This window comes from Microtus ochrogaster, chromosome 2 (assembly GCF_000317375.1).
Source record: "Microtus ochrogaster isolate Prairie Vole_2 chromosome 2, MicOch1.0, whole genome shotgun sequence".
In the NCBI taxonomy this organism is placed as follows: domain Eukaryota; kingdom Metazoa; phylum Chordata; class Mammalia; order Rodentia; family Cricetidae; genus Microtus; species Microtus ochrogaster.
The window spans coordinates 60,794,138-60,821,012 of NC_022010.1; the positions used below are offsets into that span (position 1 = coordinate 60,794,138).

The following is a 26,875-nucleotide window of genomic DNA, read 5'->3' on the forward strand; positions in this document are numbered from 1 at the left end:
TGGGTCCCCTGGAACTAGAGTTAAAGATGGCTCGAGTCACCATATGGGTGCTGGGGAATGAAGCCAGATCCTCACAAGAGCAACTTGGTTCTTAGCTGCTGAGCCTTTCCTTCTGTGTATGTGTATGTCCACTCACATCTACTATGGGCATATGCACCCACAATTCAGTGGAGCTTAGGAATGTTCAGACATACAAAAAAAACTATACTTGAAGAATGAAATATTTCAATCTCGGAGGAAACTGCTACACAACAACTAATAAGAGTTATGCGATTTTAAATAGTTTTTCTGAAATTAAGATCTTCCTAAACCCAATTTTCTGTTTAAATTTTTTTTTCTTGCTCCTAGAGAATTATTGACCCCTAAATTTTAAAATGTTCATACATACATTATGTACATGCATGGACATGCATGTAGCCAGCCATACAACAGGCTTAAGAAGAACATAAAGCAATGTGAGCTCAAGGGAACAAAATTGCATTGTGGGGAATACAGAATTAATGACTATTATTAATTTAGTCAAGATGCCCCTAATAGAGAGTCGATTGTTAATCTGGCCTTGAAACAATGCCAGACATGGTAAATGACAATTTATCCTTCTATTATTAATTTAAATTGAGCACTAACTTTCTTTAAAAGTGAGAACAGGAAATCATGAGGGTACCTTCCAGTGATGGAATTCCCAGGGCAGCATTCAAAGAAGTTAAAATGTTAATGTTTTAAGTTAAAGATGGACATAAATATTTGATAATTATTGTCAGTTCCCCCAGGTCCTACTCTATTATTCAATAGCTATAACTCAATGGGCCCAGAATGCATTCTGTCCACCTTTGTATTCTTTTCCAAGAATAAGCTCGTATCTTTGAAAAGGTTTTCAACAGAGATTGTGTTAAACTGAATGCTCATTAGTCCTTAGGTAATTTATGAGTCTAAAGTGCATTCTAATTCAAACTAGGAAACGTTATTTTATGAGTCTCTAAAAACAATGCTAATTATAATCACCTACTGCCAGGCCTCAATTGACAATCACAGCATTCTTGTCAAGAATGTCAAGAGTACGTATGAAAATTAATCACAAATATTTAAAAGTTCCCTCCATCAACAGAAACTACATTGTGACTTCTGTATAATCAGAAAAGCCTAGAGATGGTGTGCTGGAGATAATGTAACTCCTTTCTCAAAGGAAAGAAAAAGCTGAACTAGTGAGTCTGATCCTCACAGACAATGCACTAGACCAATGCACAGGTTATCACCTTCTTGAAGATGCTAAGAACTAGGTATCACTCCTGAAGGGGCTAACATATGCACTGAAGAGAATGTATTTCATGTTCTTGTGCTCAGAGAGAATGCCTTTTGTAGTCCAGGTGAGAACACATTTTAGGCTTGGGGTCTGTTACGGAGGTGTGGCTTTAAGAGAATAATAAACTTATCCCACATCTAAATTTTATCTCTGAATCAGAGACACTACAAATTTAACATTTAACAAATGTTAAGATATTGACCCAATTCTTATTCTGCCTTAAATGACAATAAAATAGGAATTGAAAACTATTAAACTGTTAGAAATAATGCCACAGCAGCCATCTCTTGGCTGGCCCAAACAGTGGTAAGCAGCTTCAAGACAGGCCACATATCTTCTTCTTAGACTGTCTTTTACTGTCTACTATAAAGGAGTCCCCTAACTTAAACAAGACAGTGTGCAAACAGACCTCCTGACACTAATCGGTTTTATTTCAAAATCTCTGCTTTTTAGTACAAAACAAATGTTTTTACAGCCAAGGTATATTTACAATCATTTTGTACTGACTGGTAAAACAGCTTAGATCTAAGATGGCAGTTAGAAGCATTTTCTAAGATGTGCATTTCTTCTGTAATTAATTAAAACCAGAATTGTGTGTGTGTGTGTTAGCATAAATACACAGTCAGCAGTTCCTGAGAATAACTACAGCATTGCTGCTAAGAAAATCAGACTCTCCATCATGCAGGAGAAACTGTTCTCAGTCACAGAACAGTGGTCTATATATCTCTGAGCACTGAAATCTGGCCAAGTTAAGCAATTTTCTCTTTGGTTGGCTGAAATCACTGGGCCAGGTGAACTGATAATTTAAATATTTTCTTCACTGACTATTTCCTTTAAAATTATGGATTCTGGATGGGTGAGAGTTGTGGTACCATATGGCCATCTGATGTCTTCTCAGAAGTTGTTAACGGCAGTTATTAAAAACATTTCTCTTTTTCAGTTCCCTCCAAAATACACTGGTGCAATTTGGAGTGAGAAGAAAAGTTATAGGTGTTTAAAATGACTAGAGACTTGAATCAAAAGATAAGAAACACAGCAACATTAAATAAAAGGTTCCCTTGTAAAATTTCAAGTTTTAGAAGTAGAAAGTAGGCTAAGATCTGCACCTCTATGTTCTGGGCTAGAGGTTGCTGAGAGGGTCAGACACTCAGAATACATACAGAACATGTATGTACAGTCATACCTCGGTCAAGTACCTCTAATCATTAGCAGTAATGGGAAATGTTAAAAAAAAGACTGGAGGGAGAATAGCTAGGCAAGATTATTCATGGAGTTACCATTTCTGTGTAGCTTTGGAGCCTGTCCTGGAACTAGCTCTTGTAGACCAGGTTGGCCTCGAACTCACAGACATCTGCCTACCTCTGCTTCCAGAGTGCTGGGATTAAAGGCGTGTGCCACCACTGCCTGGCCTCATTATTCAATATTGTTTATAAATCCATTTTTTTAAAAAAGTTTGTTCATTTTTATTTTAGTTGCAATGGTGTTTTTCCTGCATGCATGTGTGTGAGGGTGTAAGATTTTGGAGTTACAGATGTTAGCTGCCACGTGAGTGCTGAGAATTGAACCTGAGTCCGCTGGAAGAGAAGTCAGTGCTCTTAACCACTGAGCCATCTCTCCAGCTTCTAAATCCTATAATTTTAATATATAATTTTATAAATGATTTGATTTTTATGGATACTACAATAAATGTATCTTTACCTAATGTAGTTAAAAGCTGCTTGTTTGTTTCCCAACTGCTTAACCCCGAAATAATCAGATAGAAACCATATTATTTATAATACTGCTTGGCCAATAGCTTAAGCATATTTCTGGCTAACTCATATCTTAATTTAACCCATTTCTAATAACCTGTGTATCACCATGAGGCTGTGGCTTACTGGGCAAAGTTCTGGCGTTCTGTCTCCAGTGGGGCTACATGGCTTCTCAACTCCACCTTCTTTCTCCCAGCATTCAGTTTAGTTTTCCCCACCTAGTTCTGTTCTACCCTATCAGGCCAATCCAGTTTCTTTATTAACCAATGGTATTCACAGCATACAAAGGGGAATCCCACATCACCCTACCTTTTACTTAATTTATACATCATTACAGCAATAAAGAATATAAAAAGATGCTGAAGCTTCTGAGAATGCCTATATCCTTATTTAATAAATACAGTTATGAAAACTTTTCCAATAGTTTTTTTTTATCTTCTATCAGGTTTATCTGGGGGAAATACAACATACTGTTTTTTTCAGCTTCTGACAGAAATGCCTACTTTAAGAAATGGTCTAGAGAGACAAAGTATCTGGGTTCCTACCTAGACTCTGATTCTTATTGTCTACATGACCATAAGCAAGCTACTAAGCGAACTTGTCGAACTTCTACATTCTTTGGTTTCCTAATAGGAAAACCAGGAACGATAATAGTACCTGTCTCCGAACACAGTTTTGAGAATTATGAAGTACCCAGATTGTGCTTAACACATAGTAGATAATAAATAGCACTCATTATCATAATTTAAACAAAACTCACTAGTAGAAGTAATTTCAAAAAAATTACCAGAATGCACAGCAGTGATTTTAAACATAGGCTCAGCCCCTGCCACTTTCTTTTTTTTTTAAATTTATTTATTTATTAAGGATTTCTGCCTCCTCCCTGCCACCGCCTCCCATTTCCCTCCCCCTCCCCTGATCAAGTCCCTCTCCCTCATCAGCTCGAAGAGCAACAGGGCTCCCTGCCCTGTGGGAAGTCCAAGGACCACCCACCTCCATCCAGGTCTAGTAAGGTGAGCATCCAAAATGCCTAGGCTCCCACAAAGCCAGCACATGCAGTAGGGTCAAAAACCCATTGCCATTGTTCTTGAGATCTCAGTAGTCCTCATTGTCCACTATGTTCAGCAAGTCCGGTTTTATTCCCATGCTTTTTCAGACCCAGGCCAGCTGGCCTTAGTGAGTTCCCGATAGAACATCCCCATTGTCTCAGTGTGTGGGTGTACCCCTCATGGTCCTGAGTTCCTTGTTCGTGCTCCCTCTCCTTCTGCTCCTGATTTGGACCTTGAGATTTCTGTCCGGTGCTCCAATGTGGGTCTCTGCCACTTTCTAAGAAACCAACTTTCTATATACTTCTGATCCTCAGTGGCTTACAGGTTTTAGTTCTCACTGTGCTGAACATGTGTACATGGGCAGGTCACTTCAGCAGCCCCACTATTACTGACATGTAGAAAGCCCTGAAATGCTAGTGATTACAGATAGTGTTGGTGCTACAGATATATAATTATAGAATTTAAAAGAGTAGATAAAGCTATCTCTGATTCTCCTCAGAGCATCTCCAAACTGCAGCAACTCTCCTACCCAACTGTCATCCCAGGGAGGTTGCTGAGCTGCTCTGTAGATGATTAGCCTAATTAATCTCAAAATGACTGGAAACAATGCATTTTAGCACTTGCCAGCATAAGGAACTGATTAACTGAACAGTATGAACTTCACGGAAGCTTGAACAAAGAGCACTGTATTCTCAGTTTTCTGATCTCAGCAGAAAACTGCCTTCCTGGCTGGATAGATGCCTTTAAAATACATGAAACAAGTCCTAGGATTTCTGGGTCACTTTCAGACATTAAAAGCTACCGGCTGTGGGTTTAGATAGATGGCATGAGAACCTCAGCTTGATCACCAATGCCTATGTAAACAACCAGGTGAGGTGGTTCTCTTGTAACCCCAGAGCTGAGAAACATTAAGCAGAGAGCTACTGGCCCTAGTGAGAGAACCTATTTCAGACAACACGGTAGACTGGGCTTGAGGAGGAATAAAAACTGAGGTCTTCTGGCCTCCACACATGTGTTCACATGTGAACTGAGCACATATGAACATGTGCCCACCTCCACACACAAAAATATCTACATTCCAATCAGGGCCTTCACCTTTTAAAACCTAAACTGACAGTGCAGGAGAATCCAAATGTCTGCCTCCTGCTACCATCACACATTATTTTTGACTGCTGAGGGAGGCAATAAACATACATATAAAATGTATTTTTGCTCCTTCTATGTCTTAGAATTTTATTACATTAATTATTACTGTGTCTGTGTATATACAACTTGTAGGAATAGGGACTCGTTTCCACTCTGTGTGTTTGGGGACTGATTTCAGGTTATTACTCTTGGTGGCAGGCACCTTCACCCAAGTCCAAGATAGAATTTCTTGTAAGCAATAATCCCTAGCTTTGGGAGATCTGCTCACCCGTTTCTCTTTCTGTTCTGGCCCAAGAATGCAGAAGGAGCCCATACTTTGCTTTGAGCCTTGCTGCTGGTCCTTCAGGAGGACTAAAACCTTAGTTTTGGAGATAGATGGCAGAAGTAGAACTGCTTGTTATAGTTTGTCTAGGGAACTGTCTCAAGCTGTCTGTAACAGAAGGCTCAGGAGGTGGGCTCTGGCTGGAGGCAGTAGGTTGTTGGAGGCTGGGCCCCGAGGCTATAACCTAGCTTTAGCTGCCACCCAGTAACAAGATAAGCTGATACATCTCGCACCTTCAAGACAAAATAACCTAAGTTGCTTCCCCCAAGTGTTCGGCTGCAGAACCAGAATAACTAACTACTATACTATCTTTGCTTTATTCATTTGTTGCTGATTATGTCTCAAGGACTTTCTTAAGGAATGCCTCAGGCAGGGTGATATCTGAAATATTGAACAGATAGGCAGTCAGTGATCAGGAGGGATGTGGCCCCCAGGCTAGAATGGGTCTTATGGGGGGGAAGGGGAGTTGACTCAAGTGTCGTCGTCCCCCCTAAGTATTTTGATCAAGACAGCTGTATGGGCACAATCCAGGTGGTGTCACATTTGCCTCTCACAGTACTTCAGAGCACCTTGTGCAAAGGCAGCTCCATCATAGTTTTTTCTCTGATGTGACTGCCCCAGGTTCTCCATCTGCCAATCCCTCCCCTATTAGTCTGCAGTGGCCTCCTGCTTGATCAAACTAATCTACTTCCTATTTACTTACTTCACCCTTGGGTTCCAATATCAAAACTAAGAATAGTGAAAGCCATTGTACATCTCCTTGCTGCCAGCTCCCTTGTTTGTGCTTGGTCAGATAAGTAAAAGATGTCACAAAACATGTCTAAAGCATTTCTTGTTTCTCATCAAACCATAAGAATATACTGCTTCCATGTTTCTTTCCTAATCTTTAACAGTAGAGCTGGCTTCACTTTCGTGACAGAGCGGGGTAAGGAATGGAGAATAAGTCCATGTTGAGGAGAGAGAAAAGGCATGGTGTTCCACATATCATCCCTAGGATGATTTGGGAGTTGATGAGAGGCCTGTCAAGGTATAGGAGGTGGTCGTAGGAGAAGGGTCCAGTCAAAATCAGAACAACTTCCTTGAATGTGTAACTTTATATCTGTCTCTATATTTACTTTTCAGAGGTACCAGAAATGACTATACATTATTTGTTAAAGAAAAAAAAAGACTATAAATTACAAGTGGGACAAAAAATGGAAGAAAGCATTAATCTACTGGTGATCATTGGCCATGCTGGCTCATTTGATGTTTACTTAGCAACTGGAATGCTCTTCTAAAACACACCATTCATGATGTGGTATCAGATTCATGTGGCACAAATAATAACAAAGATCTTGGCAAATGATTTCTCAGCAACTGAGTTTCATCAGAAGCACATATTTTTAGTCAAATGTTGCTAAGTTGATTTTTCTGTAACTGAAATAGGCTTATTTCGGTAATTTTTCCCCTTTAAATTATGACACGAGCATCCAAGCATCTGTTAAGCCATAGCATCTGTTTCATATTTGGGATGCATCCCTACAAATTAGAAGAATGCTTTTTTTCTAATGAGCTTTGATTTAATAAGAAATCGCTCTCATGACTGAAAGGAAGTGACAACGCAGATTCCTCTCTAGCAGCACCGCACAGCAAAGCATCTCAGAGGCTCATATGGTACCATCCAAAACGGCTTAATAAAGATAAATGCTATATGGAAAGTTAGTTTGCTTGATATCTGGTGTTGTTCAATACTTTATAGTTTTATATAGGTGTTTACACAAAGAGAAATTATATAACCAGAAAAAGCAGATGGCCCAGACATCCATATTACTCAAAAAAAAAAAAAGTTCTTTCAAGTAAATTATCTTGAGAATCTAGAGTCTGGGAAACTCCAAAGGCACTCTCTTTATTGGCTACATTTGAAGGAGACCTTTACTACTCTCTTTTGGAACCAGTCCCTGCTGTCTTTCGAGTTTTCCTCAGTATTTATGGTCTTCGCAGTCCTCTCTTTGGGTCTGGATTTTTTTGCCTAAGAACCATGTCAAGCTTGGCATCTGATGCAATGGATTAGTTCCAGTCTATCTACCTGCTACTGTTTCAGGGCCTTATAGTCCTATAATTTGTACCTGGCTTGGCTTTTAAAAGCCTAATTTAAAGATATCAATTTAAAGATTTCAAACTCTCATATTTTTATGATAAAATGACAGATGATCTCATTAAGATCAGTAAATTGCCAAGAATTTTATAAAAGAACCATGCCACTCACAAAAGAACTTAGAGGGAGCTCACTGGAAGGAAAGAGGAAAAGTTTAGTATCAGAGTACACCAACTGAGGGTCCTGGTGTAGAAATCCTGCCACACGTTCCCTGTAGGCAGAGTGGTCTCAGCAGGATGGAAATGCTACAATTGACGGCAACTTCTACATATTCCCCCTGCCAATGGAGTAATAGTGGCGTGTCACATCAAACGTGAGTGACACTCTAGAAAACCAGATTTTAGAATATGCCATCTGAAATGTTTCACATACACACAAATCACTCTGACTAAAAGTGATGCATTTTAGAGATTTAGAAGTGAATGCAGAAAGTTAAAGAAAGAAAAAAATAACAAGCTATTTTTAGAGCTCAGGGTAGTCTTATTTAACCTCACTAATCTTAAACTTACTAACCCAAGAGAGACAAAACCAGCAGTGGTGGTGCACGACTTTAACCCCAGCACTCAGGAGGCAGAGGAGGTGGGTCTTTGTAAGTTCAACACCAGCCTGGTCTACAAGAGCTAGTTCCAGGACAGGCTCCAAAGCTATACAAGAAATCCTATCTTGAAAAACAAAAACAAATTTACCCATGAAACAGTTTCTATGATATCCCTGGGCAATCTTTTTCAGTGTTCAACAACTTTTAGTAGCAACATTCACTGACATGAAAGGCAGTCCTCTCACTAGTGGAAACAAATAAAGCTTATTTATGGTCACGGGTGAGACAGCACAGTTTAAAAAACACTATCATCATTATTTTGTGATTTCTACATCTGCAGATCTTAACTTATGACTTGCCTCTGCCAGCTGAAAGAGTGCAGAATTCCCACAGCGTTTCACAGGCTCAGCGCCACCCAACTGTGAAGTACTTGAAGAAATCTACAAAGAAAACAATCACATAAGCATATTAATTTTGATACCAGAATCTTTGCTTTCATATACATACGGGAATTTTCTTAATTTTGCAGGACTAACACTACTCCTCACTACCAAACTGCTTTAACTAGATCAAATCTGGAATAATCATTTTGAGAGTCTTTTGAGTTGCTCAAAAATAGGTGCTGCTTTGATGGACATATAATGACAAGAATATTATCCTTCATATTCCCGGCTCTAAATTTAACATTAGTATGATATGCATGTTAATTTCTACTTAAGAACCAACTCATCAATTGGCTAAGTAGAAAGACATATAGAACTATTTTCCATTTACTAATCAATTAAAAGAATTATGTGGGTTCTCTATGGGAAGAATTCATGTGATAGGTAATATGACAGGAGCAAGAGGAGGATAAGAATTTTATATAAAATACTGACTGCCTTAGAACACTATGAAGAAACTGAATTCAAAGACTAATAATGAACCTGGAACCTATGGGGTACAGTCACCTGCCCGTACTATGTGGGTTGCACCAGCATACATGGTATTATACTAACTGCAAACTTTTTTACAAATTTAGCTAAGTTGTGTCTGGGCAATATTATAAGTGAACAACACTGTTATTTTCATATGAAAACCTCATTTTCAATTTTTAACCTCAGTAAGAGTTGGAAAAGAGATCTATCTACAATCAGAAGGACCTGCATTCCTCCCATGGAGAAGTCATCATGGGATCAGGTAGCTATGGCCTAAGCACATTCCATTTCTATGATTCTGAGTTCTTCTCAGTCTATATAAAGTTTTCTCAGTTTGGTTTAGAAGACAATTCGGTTCAGTAACTTGCAGTGACCTAGGTCCCACAGAAAATTGTGTCAGCTTAGAGACAGACTGCACATCGGGTGCTCACTGGTTCTCTCTAGAATACCCTGGAACAAGAGCCCTTCATAGAAACACATGCTTAATATGTTATCTGCGCTATTTTTTAAAAGTCTACTTGATAAAAGTGATGAGGAATTTTTCCCTCCTAGATGCTACATTTTTAATAAACTCACTGCAATCACATATGATTCTACTATAGATAATTTAAGGAGTCTCACTCTTTCTGAAATTTGGAATATTTTCCACTAGTCAAGTTTTCACTGATACATACTACATCTTAACTATTACTATCAAGTTGAATTTAGTTGTTCGCCCCTCGGTAGACTAAGAAAAAGCTCACATACTATTATTACTGACATTCAGTACCTTAAAGACGGAAACACTGAATGTAAATGTCAGTCTCCTGAACTGGGGTCATATAATGTAGGAGTCATGGCTTCTGAGTCAGCCAGACTTCATTACTTTTTGCTATGTAGATTTAAGCAAATAATCAGGACGCTGAGCCTCATTTATTTTCCCTTTAAAATACAAAAAAGCTTGCCCAGTATTATAAAACTGTAGAGATTAGATTTCATATTGGGGACCAGCAGGGTTCTGAGGCCACAGTTCATTTCAATAGCCTGTGTAACAATCAACACTTATGATTTATCATGATCACCAACAAATATAAACACTTTAGTGCCATTCCAAAAAACGGTTATACAATGAAATTGAACAGTTTATAGAGATGAAATGTCCAAGGATACAATTTATTAAATTTCATAATGTGCAGACTATCAACTTTGTTGTGTGAGCAAATGTCACCAAGAGACAACAAACACAACGGGAAGGGCTGCACTACCCAAGTCCATCTCAGGACTTCTTCCTCCAGCTCCCTCTGCTGTTCCTTTTGTTACAGTTTCGTCCCTTGACTGCACTTCATCTTTGCTGAATCTGTTGCCTCCTGCAGTATAGGTCACACAAGGGGTCCCCTGCCCTGTGTGAATGCACTGCTCAGTAGTAGGCGTGAAGTGGTTTCTTACACAGTAGGACAGCTCCCTGATTTTTCTAAATCTCTGAGAAGATATTCACCCAGTCACAGCTACATGACAATATATAAAATATTCAAAGTTGCTTAAAAGTCTGATTTTTGTTTTTTCCTTTATTTATTTTTATTTTGTTTTAATTTTGGTTTCTCAAGACAGGGTTTCTCTGTGTAGTTTTGAAGACTGTCCTGGAACTAGTTCTTGTAGACCACCAGGCTGGCCTCAAACTCACGGAGATCCAACTGCCTCTGCCGCCCAAATGCTAGGATTAAAGACGTGTGCCACCATCACCTGGCAAAAGCCTGATTTCTAAAGGTGCAGGTGTGTGAGAGGTTCATGCTTCCAAATTCTCTTAACAAAAATCTCATGGAATGATTTACTATGTTCCCTGAGCATTTTTTAAAAAATACCTCATTTTATTTTTTCTTTTGTTTTATTTTGGAGAGGGAAGTATTTTTTCAGAGGTTGGGAGAAGACTGGACATATGATAATTTAGCCGCTGTCTAGATTTCTCCGCAACACCTGACATGCTGATCTCTCCTTTGGCAAATTCCTCTCGGGGCTTCGATTACTGAAGACGGACCTCTAAAGCCATTCTTTGTTAATCTCTGCTGGCTTCTTTCTACACTGATCCTATTAAATAATAGTTTTTCTCAGAGTTTTCTTCTAGGGCCCACTCCCTTTTTATGTTATACATTTTATTTTAATAATTTCATCTGTTATGATGGCTTTGGTTTCAAGAATAAGCAATATAATGTTAATCTGTCATTTTGTTACTATTCACTCCTGCTAAAAATTTTCAATGTAAGGGACATATGTTTCCATTTAAGTAAAAACAATACCATCAATGTGTGTTTTCCAATGACTAGCCTACAAGCTGCTTCCTTCCCATCAGTGTGATTGCAACTCTGGTAGCTAGAGAGTACTGTATACTATGCTAGTGACTATGAATTTTATTTTGCTCAACATGTATGGTGTTTGCCAATCTGATAATGCTATTGTTTTAACTATTATGCAATTCAGATAAACAGTATCCATTCATAAAGGATAGAAAGAGGGTACAATAGTAAGTCAATAGGTTAAATAGGATCTGAGATGCAAAAAAAAGTTAGGAAAAATTATCACTCTGGATGTTAGAGTCCTCATTTTATATTTCCGTTTGTGCATGAGTATACAAGGTGTAAAGATCAGAGTAAAATTAGGAGATAGTGAAATCTTTTGCAATTATAATGCATTATAGACACTAGTCTGGAAGAAAATGAATAAGCATTACACAAATAAACCAAAAAACAAGTGGACATATGAGGATAGCTGGTATTGCTTACTTTAAAAGAAATATTAATGCCTCCAAAAACCCCACAGTATGTTCTGTGATTATTTGTAGTGAAGTATATGGCATTTTTATGGAAATGCAATATTTTGTAATATATTAAGTATTCAATCATGAAAATGAATGCTCTAAATTTGTACCTATGACTTGTATCCTATTGAGACAGAACCTTAAATTTGGTATGATTATGACTCTACTTATACTGGCAGGGTAAATATTTTCTAAGGAAAGGTTTAATGTCCAAATCAATTAGTCTAAATCAAATAGATTGGTTGTGTCTTTTTAGTAAGTATGTTAGTTTTCAATGCAAAGGTGTATATTAGGTTTAAGAGCCAGCCACATATCAGACAGAGAATGTGTGCACTGTCTATGGCTTTTAGACCTATTAAATAATGGAAAACAATAGCTCCCTTCTGACATTATATTCCGCCATCAGTCTTCAGGACCTAGATCTAAAGTAAGTGATGTGGCACTTTACCTTTGAACATCAACAATGCCAATAGGGAACTCATTTTGATCAACTGAATACATCAGAGCTTAGAATCACAGAGGGAGGGGTGAATCTAGATGAAACATGAGCAACAAAATGAAGAGACTAACAATGGGGGCAAGCAATCTTTACACTGTATTTCTTTCTAGGACTTATAAAGCATGAATATTATTTTCTTCTTTAATATAAACATTCACAAGGAACCTATTAAAAAGAAAGGAGTGCTTTACTGAGCCATGGTTCAATGAAGGTTAATCTCAACAGGTTTTATAGTGATTACACTTGGTTAAAAAATGGGAAAAAAGTCCTCCTTAGTGTTCAATGCAGAAATCCAGAGCTTGTAGAAAAGAAAAAAAAGAAACACAAAAACCATTTCAACTTAAGGAAATAGCCAGAGCCTTTAACAAGCGTTTTCTTTGCTAATTATACTTTACAATAAATAACCCATTTCTAAGAGAACACATAGTTAAATGCCTCTAAAGATTTTATAAATGAAATTAGCAAGATGCTTTCTAGGAATACTTTGTGTCCAATCTTATAAATATTTTAAAAATTAAACACTTTTACAGAGCTAAATGTTTCCTAAATATATAAACACGGATTCCCTTCTTAAGTAGGTAACAATAGGAGGGAGAACACCTCAGAAAATATAAATGGTAATTTTCATTCAAACACTATGCCCTTCCTGTTTCCACCCTTCCTTCATAAAATAACAGATATGAGAAAGTTCACTAACAGTAACACTAAGACACTGCAAGTCAGTAGCAACTGGAGAACAGCAGCCTTCAGATGTGGTTTCTGAAAAGAATCTTGCTGCATGTGGAAGTTCTCAGACTGTGTGAATCAGAAGTCTTAGGAGTAGAGTCTAGGAATCTTTGTGTTTCAACAAGCCTTATGGGAAACACTGACTTATTTTAAAGCATGAAAACTTTTGTTATGGACTAATTAGGACAATAAAAGATGATGCTATTTTGTGAAATAATTATAAAAACAAGAGGGACATATCATCACTGTGATTACAGCCTACTCTACTTCTACTATATAGTGTTTATCACAGCTTTCAGCAGACAACTTTTATTAGTTCATTTAGTTAACTCTGGTTTAGCCTTATGTGAGCCGGCCTACAACTAGGCTAAGAGTATAGTCAGACGCTAAAAACCTAGACTGAAACTTAGTATTCTCATCCATCACAAGGAAAAGGACTAGACCTGTTATGAATCTACATAAGGACAGACTTCTCTTATGTAAAGCAGATGTAGCACATACTGTTAAATAACTCCAAGTGCCACATTTTAATTTGCTCAAAAATTAAAATGGCTTATATTACCATCTTATGCAAAATATAAGAAGATCAGTTCCCTGGGGCTTGAAGTGGGAAGAAGACTGCATCAGATTTGGGGTATAGCAGAAGTTGTGTTTGCTCACATTATCCAGGCGGGGTTATCCATCATGCATGACTTATGCTACAATCCCCTGAAACAGCTCCTGCTAAATTTTCAAATTAACAATCTTAAGCTTCCTGAAATCCCACAGATGCTTTGTGTCAACTGAAAGACTTTGGGGATGAATGCTGCTAAGCAGCACTGTGACCTCTAGCGATGCATCCCTGAAGACTCAGTAGTAACTTTTTTGTTCTGTGTGGGGAAAACAGTACAACTGAGAGGCAAGGACCAAATTTTGTCATTTGATGGGGGAGTGCACTAAGTACAAATTGCTTCCTTTAGGAGATTCACTGATTTCATTCTTCAGAATCACAGGACAGTGGCCCTTACAACCATAGGTTTTATCCTTCAACACTGACCCTGGTTTTCAGAGGCTGCTAATGGATCTGATGATGGTATCTTGTAAGTATCACTTAATCATGCAGTTAGGCACACACACATTTAGTCAAGATCTTCCACAATGGCACTTCATATTAAGTAGACTACTTCTGGAAATTAATATGTGAATATCAGGTATATCAAAGATGAGCCACCACACCCTTCTAATTCATGCTACAGGGTGAAGACTTTGATTGGGCATAATATGGAGCAAACAAATCTATCTTTTATGAAATGCTTCAGAAAAACTTGATGGGAATGGTTTAGATATTAAAAATAAATTCAGTCAACACACCGTCATTCTTTTAAACTTTTGAAAAATATTTAGCTGCAATAGATGGGTATCAATAACTGGAAAAGAGTGAGGAAATGATATTAAACAAAACTATTTCCCCCCAGACAATGAAAACAACAGTCTGCTTATCAGAATGGAAAATTATAATGAAATATTAATGTGCTCAGACTCGTCAAACAAATTGTTCTCCATGAAATAATACTTTGCATTTGTTATTAGTCTGATAGAATAGTCCTCAGCAACTAAAGCAGCTACTATAGCAGAGTGGCTATGAGTCTCAGAAGTGTCCCGAGATGAAGAAGCTTTTTTCCCCCCTTAATATAAGAGTTGAAAGTAATTTTTTCTCATTTTCAAAGTGAAATGCTAGGTTTTCCCTTGCCAGAAGGATATCATTTTACATTTCTTATACTCAGCGCTCCTTACTCAAATGAATCAGTGATTTGATACATCAATATTAAACAGAACAGTCTTGCCTATCATTTTCTCTCAATTCTATAAAACATTACTTAGATTCTGATAACGCATTTTTCTTGGAATGAAAAGTACAAGGACCTAAAGCAGACAGGATGCTTTTTCGTGATCTGTGTCCATCTTACTATTTGTCATAGAGCTCTCTAGGGACGAGCATACGGTTGAGGCAAACCAAGCACATCAATCACTAAATAGTGTTTGGTGTGTGCTATCTGGATGACAAGCTGACGAAACTGGAGATCCCGCAAAAACTGACCTGAGCAGAGCCAAGGATTAGACTCTAATAATAAAATACTGGCTGCAGCTACATCTGGTGGAAAGCCACATAGTGACAATTTAACAAGTCATATTCAACACTGTATTTGCTTTGAGAAAGTTATTCCTCAATTACAGCATCTAAATTTGCTACTGGAAACAATTAACTGGTATCTTGTGGCAATCATAGTGACGGCAGGTTTTTTTTTTGTTTTTTTTTTTCTTAAAGATTAAAGTAAATTAAGAAGGTAAAATGAAATAAATGAATCACTAGTGACCGCTGTGAATGAACTCTAATGAATGCTTTTAAAATGGTTATGAAATCCAGAGCTGAGTTGACTATGATTACGCCAATGGCAAAAAAAAAAAAAGGCCATAAATACTCTGTATATTATGCTAGTAATGGAAGGGGCATGCCTAAAGTCCAACATAAAGTATTAGGATTCCTTTCAGCATTTCCTAAGATGAACATGATTTCTGAACACAATAGTCATGAAGAAACGAAGGCTTTACCTCTGCAAACTGAAACAAAGCTGATGCTTGACACTGTTTTGAAGGACCCTCAGGTTGGGATGTCCTTGAAGATATCTAAAAGGAAACAAGAAGTGCTTACTGTTTGAGGATACTTTACTACATCATACCACTAGACTCTGCCATGTATTTCAGTGTAGATTCAGAAGTGAGTCGTCATTCTAAATCCCTCTTAAAAGATGAATACAAATGATACAGGGAGACAATGGTTGTAAAGAACAAAGAGTCCGGCTCATTTTGAAAGATGAACCTAATGAGAATATCCACTGTATAGCAAGCAGCAACATTAAACAGAGTCAGATGAATTTCTTCATTTTAATTATTTTTTTTTTAAAGATAGCATTATTAAAGCCAGACATGGTGGTATATGGCTTTAATCCCAGCACTAAGGAGACAGAGGCAGGAAAATCTGAGTTCAAGTCTATAGAGTGAGTTCCAAAACAGTTCCAAAACAGTCAGGGCTACAACAGAAAAACCGTCTTAAAACCCCCTCTACTCCACAAAAGAGGGAAAAATACAGTATTAAAAGCTTGAAGCTGTAAGTAGATACAGCCATATTCTTCCCTACACCTTACAAACTACTTTCTGTATAGAAGCATCTCTCAAACAGTATGGTAGAAGCACATGGAAGTAGGGTCTGGGTAACAGGATTTTAATCTCATTTCCACTTAGCAGGTATATGACCTCAGTTAAACTTCCCAAGACTTACTTTTTCCAATTGTATATTAGTGATGGTGATAGTGCCTATTTTATAGAATTATGATGAGAAACAAATATTCCTAAAAATGTATTGTCTGGCATAGACCAAGACATAACTGTTTAAATACAAAAGTATTTCCTTCTCTGTGTGTAGACATGCATGTGCCTATGCATGTAGGGGACAAAAGTTGACATTGGTTGTCTTCCTCAATCTTTCTCCTCCACATTACTTTTTAAAGCATCTAAAACTGAACCTGAACGGAGACTGACTGGTCAGCAAACCCACGGATTTTCCTGTTCGTGTCTTCCATAGTTGGCGAGTACTCATGCTTACTTCTCATGCATTTTACCCACTGATCCATTCCCCAGCCCTGATTTCCTTCTGTTGTGACATGTGTAGCCTCTCATCAAACAAAACAAGTATACTTCAGTGTCTAACAGTGCATAGATGATTCTGCAATACCGTATGTTGCTTTGTTTTCACGGAGTAACAGTGATACCCTCAAACTGCTCTGAGGGCTAGAATAAAATATTTTCAAGAATTTTTAAGAACAATTCAGTTATTAATTTTTGTTCCAGAGTGGATAAGATTCAGTTACAAAGTCGGATGAAGTGAGAGGAAGTGAGCAGAAGCTTGCAGTATTATCATCTCAGCCCACTGTAGTACCTGAAGAGAACATGGTAGACCGTGTTCATACGTCACAGAGTTCTTACTAAGCAGTAAATGTACCCTGATCACAATTCTTCAACCATAAAAATGACTTTCAGAAAAGCTAGAAAACATTATGGTCACATGTAGGCACAGAATCAAAGGTGATATACAAGAAAGAAAGAAGATTAATAAAAAGGCTGCCTGACTATTGTATTGATACTATTTATTACTGAAGCCACTAGGAAAAATTTAAAGGTACCACATCTTTTGAATTAGATAAGCTACTTAAAAATAAATATCAACTAGACAAAAAACAGACCATCATAAAAAGATAAAATTTAGCCAAGTGATCTGAAGACATTCTAAGCTAAAAATGAGTAACTTTTCTAGGTTCAGCCCCCAATTCTCTAAGTCCCAGGTATCACACTTTGTCCAAGTGTGATAAACTACAAATGCAAAGCTGCAAGAATTTTCCTCAAGTCTTGGGAATTATGAAGTTAGTAGGATTTACTTCCAATAATCCTTCTCATTCCAACTAGCCATCCATAAAAGTTAAGAAAAAAATGGACAATTCATATAAAAGGAAAACCTAACCTATAATGTATTTCTTCAGGAATTGAGTCAGAAAGCATACCAAATAGAATCACAATTAAAATCCATTTGGTTTTTTTATGAAAAGCATTTAATGAACGAAAGGATACTCTTATAAACAAAAAGATACTCTATTATAAATACATGTTGCTATAAAGTATGATTTTAGCTAGAGACGCAAATAGAGTCTTCTAAAGAAATGTTAAGACCTTTCATATAAAAGCATACTAACAGAGATCTTTTTGGAAACTTCCATATGGTATAGAAGCCTCAACATGCACATACTGTGCTAAAAATCTCAAATACAAGTTTATAGAGTTCACTCTATCATTAGGGCTTCACAGACCACTCACTAAGCATATGTGCTTGAAGCTAGGCCCACCCTCAATCAACTTATCTCTAACTGTTGTAAAGGGACCACAGCATGAATTCTTTATTATATTTAGTCCTTGCAAAAATCAATATTCAAAACATTCCAAACTCATTCCAGCCCTCAAAGACAGAAGAGATAGATATATGTTATGAATAAATATATATAACACTCTGGTGATATAAGCAAAGCAGTTAGGAATATTCTCAAAGGACTAGCAGGAGGTACCAATGCAAACAGACAGACATCTGAAAAATATGGTTGTCCTGTACTGAACTGTAGTAGGACAGGAAAACGAAGGAAAATTTAAAGGATCAAGGAAGAACAATTGGCTTAAATATTGGGATTGGAGGGAGAAATGAGAGTTCATACTGAGTTCTAAGATTAATGGAGGTATCTTCAGAAGGAGTTTTGAGTTTTAATTTCCGCTTTTGACACGGACATTGAGCTAGCAGCTCTGTCCTATGATGTAAGACTCTGGCAAAGGCAAACTTCACGCTATAATATCATGGCATGGCTGTGTCCTATGACCAGATTGGTGCCTGACCCAACTGTCATCAGAGAAGCATTAGTTAGCAACTGATGGAAGCAAATGCAGTGTTCGGGAATCCTATGGAGGAGGAAGAGAAAGGAGTGTAGGAGCCAGAGGGGTCAAGGATAACATGGGAACTCTCACACAGTTAACTAACCAGGGCTTATAGGGGCTTGCACGGAATAAACCAATAACCAGGTGGCCTGCATGAACTTGACCTAGGCATTCTGCATATATGTTACAGTTGTGTAGCTGGGTCCTCTTATGTGACTCCTAATAGTGGGAAGAGGGCCTATCTCCAACTCTTTTTAATGGCTTTTGGGATCCTGTTTCTCATACTCTGTTGCCTTGCTATACTTAGTAAGAGCTTAGTCTTACTGCAACTTGATATGCCATGCTTTATTGATACTCATGGGAGACTCACCCTTTCCTAGATGGAGATGGAAGAGCAGGGAATTGTGGGGTGGGTTGGGGTAATGGGGGAAAGGAATTGAGAGTGGAGGATTTGGGGATGAGGCTGTGGCCAGGACGTAAAATAAATAGATGAATTTAAAAAAGTAAAAAAAAAAAAGTATCAAGTTAGGAAAGAATCAAGTATAAAACAATAACAATGAAAACAAATAATGCATAGGTAAGAATCCTGAGTTTGTTCAGTCTTTGGATTTACCAATCAATGTGTTGTATGATTTAATAATCATTCTAGTTTAATCATAATAATAATTAGTATGACTTAACAAGCTTCTATAAATATGTATTTATTTCTCAATTAAAATCTCTAGAATGCCAAAAGTGGATATCTGTAATCCTTATAGTTGGCAAATTGAGGCAGGATCCTAAGTTTGATACCAGCCTGGCTATAAGGACACTGTCTCAAAACCAATCGAACTAAAAGCCCCTGGAGTCCCTTACCGCTTACAAACTTTGATTATATGTTCTTGTCTATAATTAATTGAGCTGAGTAGAGTTCTTTGCTGTTTTCATTTGCTGTCATTAGCCCAAATTTAAACTTGCTTTATAAATGACTCCTTGATTAATTAAGTATAAGATGCAAACATTACCTCAGCAAATTGAAACAATGGTGACTTCTGATGCAACTCAGGTGACTCTGAAATATCAGGCCGGCAAGGCGTAGTTGATGCCTGAAACACAGTCAGACAGACAGAGTGAGCATCATGACAACAGCAGACGAACAAATGCTACCTAAAGCACTGTCAGCCTCACCATCTAACAACTGAGGCAACACCAACAAAAAAGTAATTGCTGAGTGCGGCCTGAATGGGACACATCTACAACACACTTGCGTATTTGAACACTCGGTCCCCAGTTGGTGGTGCAGTTTGGGAAGGCCATGGAAACTTCTAGAGGATAGGGGAGGGTTTATAGACTTGCCCAACTTCCTGTTTACTCTCTGTTTCTTGTGTGTAGACAATGATGTTATCAGCTAGCTTCCTGTTCCTGCTGGCATGTCATGCCTGCCTGCCACTATGGATGCTAGCCCTCTGGAACTGTTAGCGAAAATTAAGTTTTCCTGCAAGTTGCTTTTGCTCATGATATTTCATCACAGCAACAAAGAATAACTAATACACTTTACAAAATTCTATGCAAGTGACCACTCAAGTGGCAAATAATCGAAGAGCTAGTAGAAGCACGATACCTTCAGAATGTGCACAGAGATTAGCACTTTACTGCTGGCTTTCTGTCACAATCCAGAGAACACCTCCTCCCCTGCACTATGTTGCCTCAACATTTCCTATTACATGCAACACAAAAACACAAATTCTCTCTGGCAGGATAATTCCAGGAAAATAAAACTAAAGTTAAATTCTTATTTTCCAGGGTTTTCACATATTTATAGCATGAGCCCTAATCTTAAGAAGGTTAGGGTCTACCTAAACATTCTCTTCTTGTAAGATATACTAGCGAACATTTAACATTCTGTTATCACCTTGTTATTTTCACTATTAACAATACTTACTAAAAAAAAAAAAGACACCTAAAATTGTATCTTCCCAGGATTCTTCCAAGAATATACATTACCTCATTAATTTTAAGCAAGAAATAAAAATATTTGTATTGGGAGACATAACCATTTTAGTAGTGAATTCTAGTAAAGAAAGATTTCTTTTTTCTGAGCTAAGTCTCCTCTTTTTTATAGATGAAATTAATTTAGGATCACAGAGGTACCTGACACTCACCCTCAGTACTCAATCCCCCTTTATTTAGCTCTCATCATCACAAGGCACACTTGTTTACTGTGAATCCTCTCCCAGGGCCCGTTACTACATTATTTTCCAAACTGCCTAGGCACAGTGTGCTAAGAGGTATTTGTAGAATTATAATGAGATCAGCAGCAAATGCCTGTGGCACTCAGGAAGTAGAGGCAGGGGAATCAGAAGTTTAAGGTCACCCTTGGATGCATGAGACCCTATTTAAAAAAGATACTGAAGGAAAAATAAAAATTGAGAAGTATTCTTGTAAGTCCCCAAATCAGTGGGTTTCTCCTACATTCCTGAATAATGAAGTTAGGTTTTCAAGGGATAATAGCTAATTTTTTTCACTTTAAAGGAAAAGGCAACAGAAGTTTTACAAACGCACACACACATACACACAAATATACATCAACATGTGTGTGTGTGTGTGTGTGTGTGTGTGTGTGTGTTCCCACTCAACTTTTCCACTTGATGGCTGAGGAGGAAGGTATTTTTCTAACAGTGTTACAGGCTATAGAGTAGAAACATGTATTTGAAAAATTTTATGGTCACTTTGAATGTTTTAAAGAGCTATGAAGACTCCTCCAGTGATAAGTATCATGGAGAAGTTGCAGAACCCTTAATTAATTTGCCATCTAGGGCAAGCTTGCCTCTCTTATCACCACTTGACTATTAAGCATGTTGTGCTAAATGTACCACCAAGTGCCCCAAAGATACCAAGCTAAAGACACCAAGCACACTAAAAAGAAAGCCAATAAACCCTCAAATTAGTAGCCACAAAAGTTTGAAAATTTTCTTCTTGCATGGAATGACTAACCAAATTTAGGAATAATAAAGAAACCCTATGCATTTATCTTCTGGATATCTGGGGAAATGAAGTTCGATTTAAAAAAATCAAGGCAGAAACTAAAAAAAAAATGTAGTGTCTTTATAAAATTCTAATAAAATATACACAAAACAGAAACCTTAAAAGATATTTTCAGCAAAATACATTATCATTTAGGCAGGTCTCTTGGCACAGATTTGTAATCCTACTAGCTACTTGGGAGGCAGAGGTAGTAGTATATCAAGTTCACGACATGCCTTGGCTGTAGAAAGAGTTCCAGACAGCCTGGCAACTTAATGAGATCCTGCTTTAGGGGAACAAAAAGGTTAAAAACAAGATAAGCAAGCCAACAAAGACCATGGGATGTAGCTCAATTTAACAAAGTTCTGAGAATTGTGTGACATCACAAAGAATATATAGCTATGACATCACTAGTTAATATGATCTTATGGGATGCAATGATACATGCAGCCCGTTGCTACAATGTCATTACAAATAATACATCAGTGCATTCTTACTTCAGATTCCATGAGGTGGGAGAGGTAATGACTCTTTGAGGAAGAAAACTGCCCTGGTGGCTTAAAGTCATATTAACAATAAGAAAATGAAACCTTATCATTTTAAATATATTTTTCACATATTTGGTTGTTTCTCCCCAATGCCAACTCCTCCCAGATTTGCTTACCCACCCACTCAACTTTATGTTCTTTCTCAAACTTCCTCCCACAAACATTTATTTACTTGTAAAATCATTGCAAATCATGAAGTTTAAAAGTTAAACTATTTTCTTTATGAACTTTTGGTATAAATGATTTTATAAAACTAATTGAATGGAAGGCTCATACATAAGAAATTATCAAAGTGTGCCTGACCAGGCACAAGAAGGAAGTCTAAGCATGTGTGTTTGTGCTAACCGTGCAGCAGACAGAGTGCACAATGATGCTGACTGACTCCATTCTCTTATGTGACCTGGAAGTAAAGAACAAGTCAAGGCTGCCTAGTGGCTAAAGGAGCACAAAGAGAACTACTAAACCTGCATTTTGCTCTAGTGGACCATGTCCTTTCTTAAAATAGGTATTTGTGAATTAGTGTAGTCAATAAAGCATAAAGGAAACAGCACAAAATTAGGAGCCTGCGGGACTGGGATACTACAAAATTATGTACTTAGTGACTTGGTTACCTGACCCTAGTCAAAGCAGAAGAGAAGCATCATGAAGGTTTAGAGTAGAGATAAAAAAGAAGGGGAAAGAGTTGCAAAAAAAATAATGCCAGGAGCATAGAGGACAGACAGCTCTCCCCAAATTCTCTCTTTGATTTAGATGTAATTCTCAATAAGCAATGAAGGGAAATGATGTAGTTTTTAGAAAAACTAGAGAGCTGATGTAAATGTTTATCTAGAACAAATTAAGGTAGGGTAAATTGCCCATTAAAATTTCATCAGAATGTATATATTCAAAGTAGTAATTTACATTTGTAACCATGATTTCATGTCACCAAGGTAAGTATGAATATGTTACAAACAAAGTAAAATTGGATGTGATACACGTTAGGCATTTTTATCTAAAGATATCAAAATGCAAAAATGATCCTATGATATGGCAAATGTACATATTGTATGAATAGAAAATGCTATACTTGTAAAAGGGAAGGTATATTTCCTACAAAGGGGTCCTATTACAGTCCCAGACCTTATGAAATGTATAAAATGCTATGTAAAACACTCAAATTAATTATTTTTGTTAATTGGAGAATGATTTTAATGGATCACCACTTATTCCTCAGCATCTATTCTTATAAATTAATTTAGAGAAAAGAAATAGGCTATGGTTAAACAAGAAAATATAAATAATTGTTTCTATAAAGTCTCTGCAATAATCCATAAAGCCACTAGGTGTTGCTCTATGCCCAGAAAAGAAAATAGCTACAGGGATTTCTGCATAAGTACACATTCAAATCTTCTTACACCCAATCGCTACCCACTTTGATTTAGCTTCAATAATGAAGGAGGGGAAATGATGAGTATAATTAAAAATTATGACAAAGTAACATTTTTCCCACAATGCCCAATCAGATAGTGAGAGATCACAGGTTAGCATGATTGAGCCAGTTATGATTACAAGCGGCTTAGGAAGCTGAGTATTAACAACGGCTGTTCCTACTTTGCAAAGCACAAAGGCAGAGCTGCACGCTGCTTGGCACTGTGATGAACACACAGTCGGCAAAGGAGCAACTGCGCATTGTAGATCAACCACATATTCCTACTCTCTCCAGTTCAAATGTTTATTTCTCATTCACTTGTTCAATAAACACTAGGTACCAGCTATGGGAACTGACGCCATTAGAAAGTTCAAATGCCACTTGCATCCAGTGTACAACTGGGAATAAAATGATGATTTCAGTCTTAGTCTGTTTGCAGTTCAAGGGAAGAGGATAGCTACACTGCAGAAATAAACAGTGAAAGCATATTAGAAGGGTCCTTGGGAGCACAGAGAAAAATCCTTTATCGTGTGGGCGGAGGGAGTTAAAAGTAATATCTGAGACATACTTGGAAAGAAAGGCAGACTCTCCCTCAAAGGTAGAGAGAGAATGACAGTCATGGCAGGTGAGGAATGCACAGAGGTAAATCTTGGCTGCGCTTTTGAGAAATGGTGACTTTCCCAGTGTGGGTAAAGAATAAGATGCCATACACACGTAGTGGGAGATGAATCGGGCTGACAAAAACTGGAATTCTGTTGTCTGGGAATTAGGCTGGAGGAAACAGAGGGCTGGACAAGGATTTTGGTTAGAGGAATTGCATGAGGAGAGATATGCAGTTAGATAATTATGGCAGAGGCATGCAGGACAACCATGGCAGGGAGTGACTGGAGGCAGGAGGAGACCAATTAACAGGTAGGGGAAATAAAGCTGCAGAGATGCAGGGCCCCAATTAAGTCAGAGATAGCGCTTGCCAGTCCTCAGTAATTGTCTGGAAGGATGTCAGGGCCTCAGCAGAAGGGCCAGACTACACCTGTATCTTTATAGTAAGGGAAGCGGAGAGAGAAGTGAGAGGAGAGGGAAGCCTCAGTGGGGGCAGGGAGTAGGTTTCAGGGGATGAGAGGAGTGTGTCTGAATGTCTGTCTGACAATGGCATACGGCACTAGTACCTGGCTACAGACCTGAGGGTCCTGTGCTATTCCTAGAATCTGTTGTATCATCTGGGGTAGAGGTGGGAGGACCTAGTTCACTCAGGGCATCCAGGCCAGCAGCAGCCTGTCTCCACTCCATAGATAAAGTTTTCCTATTATCACATTCGGTGCAGCCAAGCTCATAAAAGAGCACAGGAAACTCCATCCTGTTTATACAGACAGGCAACGGTAGTAAAAGTTCAGACAAAGGATGGCATCTTTCTGCCTCCATTTCCTCATTTGATGAGCTGGGAAGCCACTTCGTCTTCTTGCCATGTTAAAGCATCTATGACTCCAAGTACAGATTAGGGAAAAGGATCTGACTACCTGTGCTTTGTGCCCCACTACTGATAGAAGAAGCTGGGGTGCTTGGCAAGATGGGTAGTACAGTCTACAAAGTAACATAAAGGGGGTGACTTGTAAAGAGGAAGAAACAAACCAACCAACCTCTGGGCACCTACTTCCCTTTTACTGTGGAATTCAAACATAACACATATATCCTAACAGAGTATTCAGAAGCCATAAACCCGTGAAAAGAGGATAAAAGCTATGATAGGTACAGACCAGGAGATGAAACAAGATAACGGAATTTTTAATGGGTTTAAGTCTCCTGGACTAGTCAAGCAGATTAGTCTAAGGCAAGCACATATCAAATTAACTCAAGTTGTACTGGTGAGTAAGAAAAGAATTTTTCCCACTCCACTATAACAGAAATAAAAGTGAAAACTTTCCATTTTATCTATATCGATATTTAAACAAAGTTAGAATTCAGTGTTCAAAAATAGGGGTAGAATCATGTAAACCCTACAGTGTGATCAACTGTTCATTGGCTCGGGTTTTGCTTATCTCTTCAGTTAGTGGAAATCAAGTGGGTTTAAATCCTAGTATTATGACTTCCTCATTCAATGGCCATGAAGAATGTAACAAGGAACTGACACCATAGAATTGCTGGGAGGACAAAATGAGTTAACGAATGTGAAGGGCTTAGCCCTATGTCTAGCTTAAAGCAATCTCAAAATGTCTTGTTCCGTGGCTGCTGCTAGCTCTAGTATGAGTAACACAGGACATACATCAGAATTGGGGATAGGTAGGTGGAACTGAACCACAAAGTCTCCTAGGAGCTACACAAAAACTGGCTAGACCTGCTGTAATGCCCGCTCAGGTCCGCCACTGCAGCTAGGAGCTAACATAGCGCATAATTACTAAACCTTACTGGCCCTGGTCCCTCGCCTCATGGTTTAATATTTATTCATAAAGAAGACAAAACTTAATTCCCAGGATTGCTAAGGAGGTGTTGTTCTTACCTTTTTAAGAGTAGCACTTTGAAAGGAAGAAGTATTATATGAAAGTTAGCTGTAATAGTTAACTGCTCAGCAGTATTCAGTCAAAATCTTGTTATTCCTCATCCTAAGTTCCTTAAGGTCCATTTAATACAGTAAATGAATAAAAAAATAAAAAATTAAACTTTTATCATAAACTTACAATAAAGCTAAATAAAATTAAATGCTATAATACATATTATGGTGACAGCAAGTATTTTAAGGTTTAGGGAAGAGAACTATTTAGCTCATGAAGAAGGTGAAAGATTAATACTGTTTCAAGAAACTAAGTAGCCGGGCGGTGGTGGCACACACCTTTAATCCCAGCACTCGGGAGGCTGAGGCAGGCGGATCTCTGTGAGTTCGAGACCAGCCTGGTCTACAAGAGCTAGTTCCAGGACAGGCTCCAAAACCACAGAGAAACCCTGTCTCAAAAAAAAAAAAAAAAAAAAAAAAAAAAAAAAAAACAAAAAAAAAAAAAAAAAAAAAAACCAAAAAAACCAAAATCAAGAAACTAAGTATAACATTTCCAAATTTCAATCAGACATTCATTTCTTCTTTTATAAACAGGCAGATTGTCAGTTGAAAATGAAAATCAAGAGGATTCTCCATGAAGTCAAAAGTTCATGTGAAGGATTAGATTTCTTTAAAAACTTGGGCCTTAAGAGATATCAGCCTCATAAAGGGCAGGTATTTGTATATGGTCTATTCCCTGACATGCCTTACACTCCAAAG

At 37.8% G+C, this 26,875-nt stretch overlaps 1 protein-coding gene across 9 annotated transcripts in view; it reads right to left on the minus strand.

Moving 5' to 3' along the window:
- Positions 1-26,875, minus strand: part of Bbx (BBX, HMG-box containing) — a 248,788-nt gene that overhangs the window by 43,792 nt on the left and 178,121 nt on the right. For all 9 annotated transcript variants that reach the window (XM_005345050.3, XM_026786253.1, XM_026786246.1 and 6 more), the window contains 3 exons: positions 19,680-19,760; positions 15,760-15,834; positions 8,600-8,680 (listed from right to left, as the gene is read on the minus strand). In XM_005345050.3, coding sequence (XP_005345107.1) covers positions 8,600-8,680; positions 15,760-15,834; positions 19,680-19,760 — 237 coding nt within the window. The remainder of the gene's footprint in view (positions 1-8,599; positions 8,681-15,759; positions 15,835-19,679; positions 19,761-26,875) is intronic.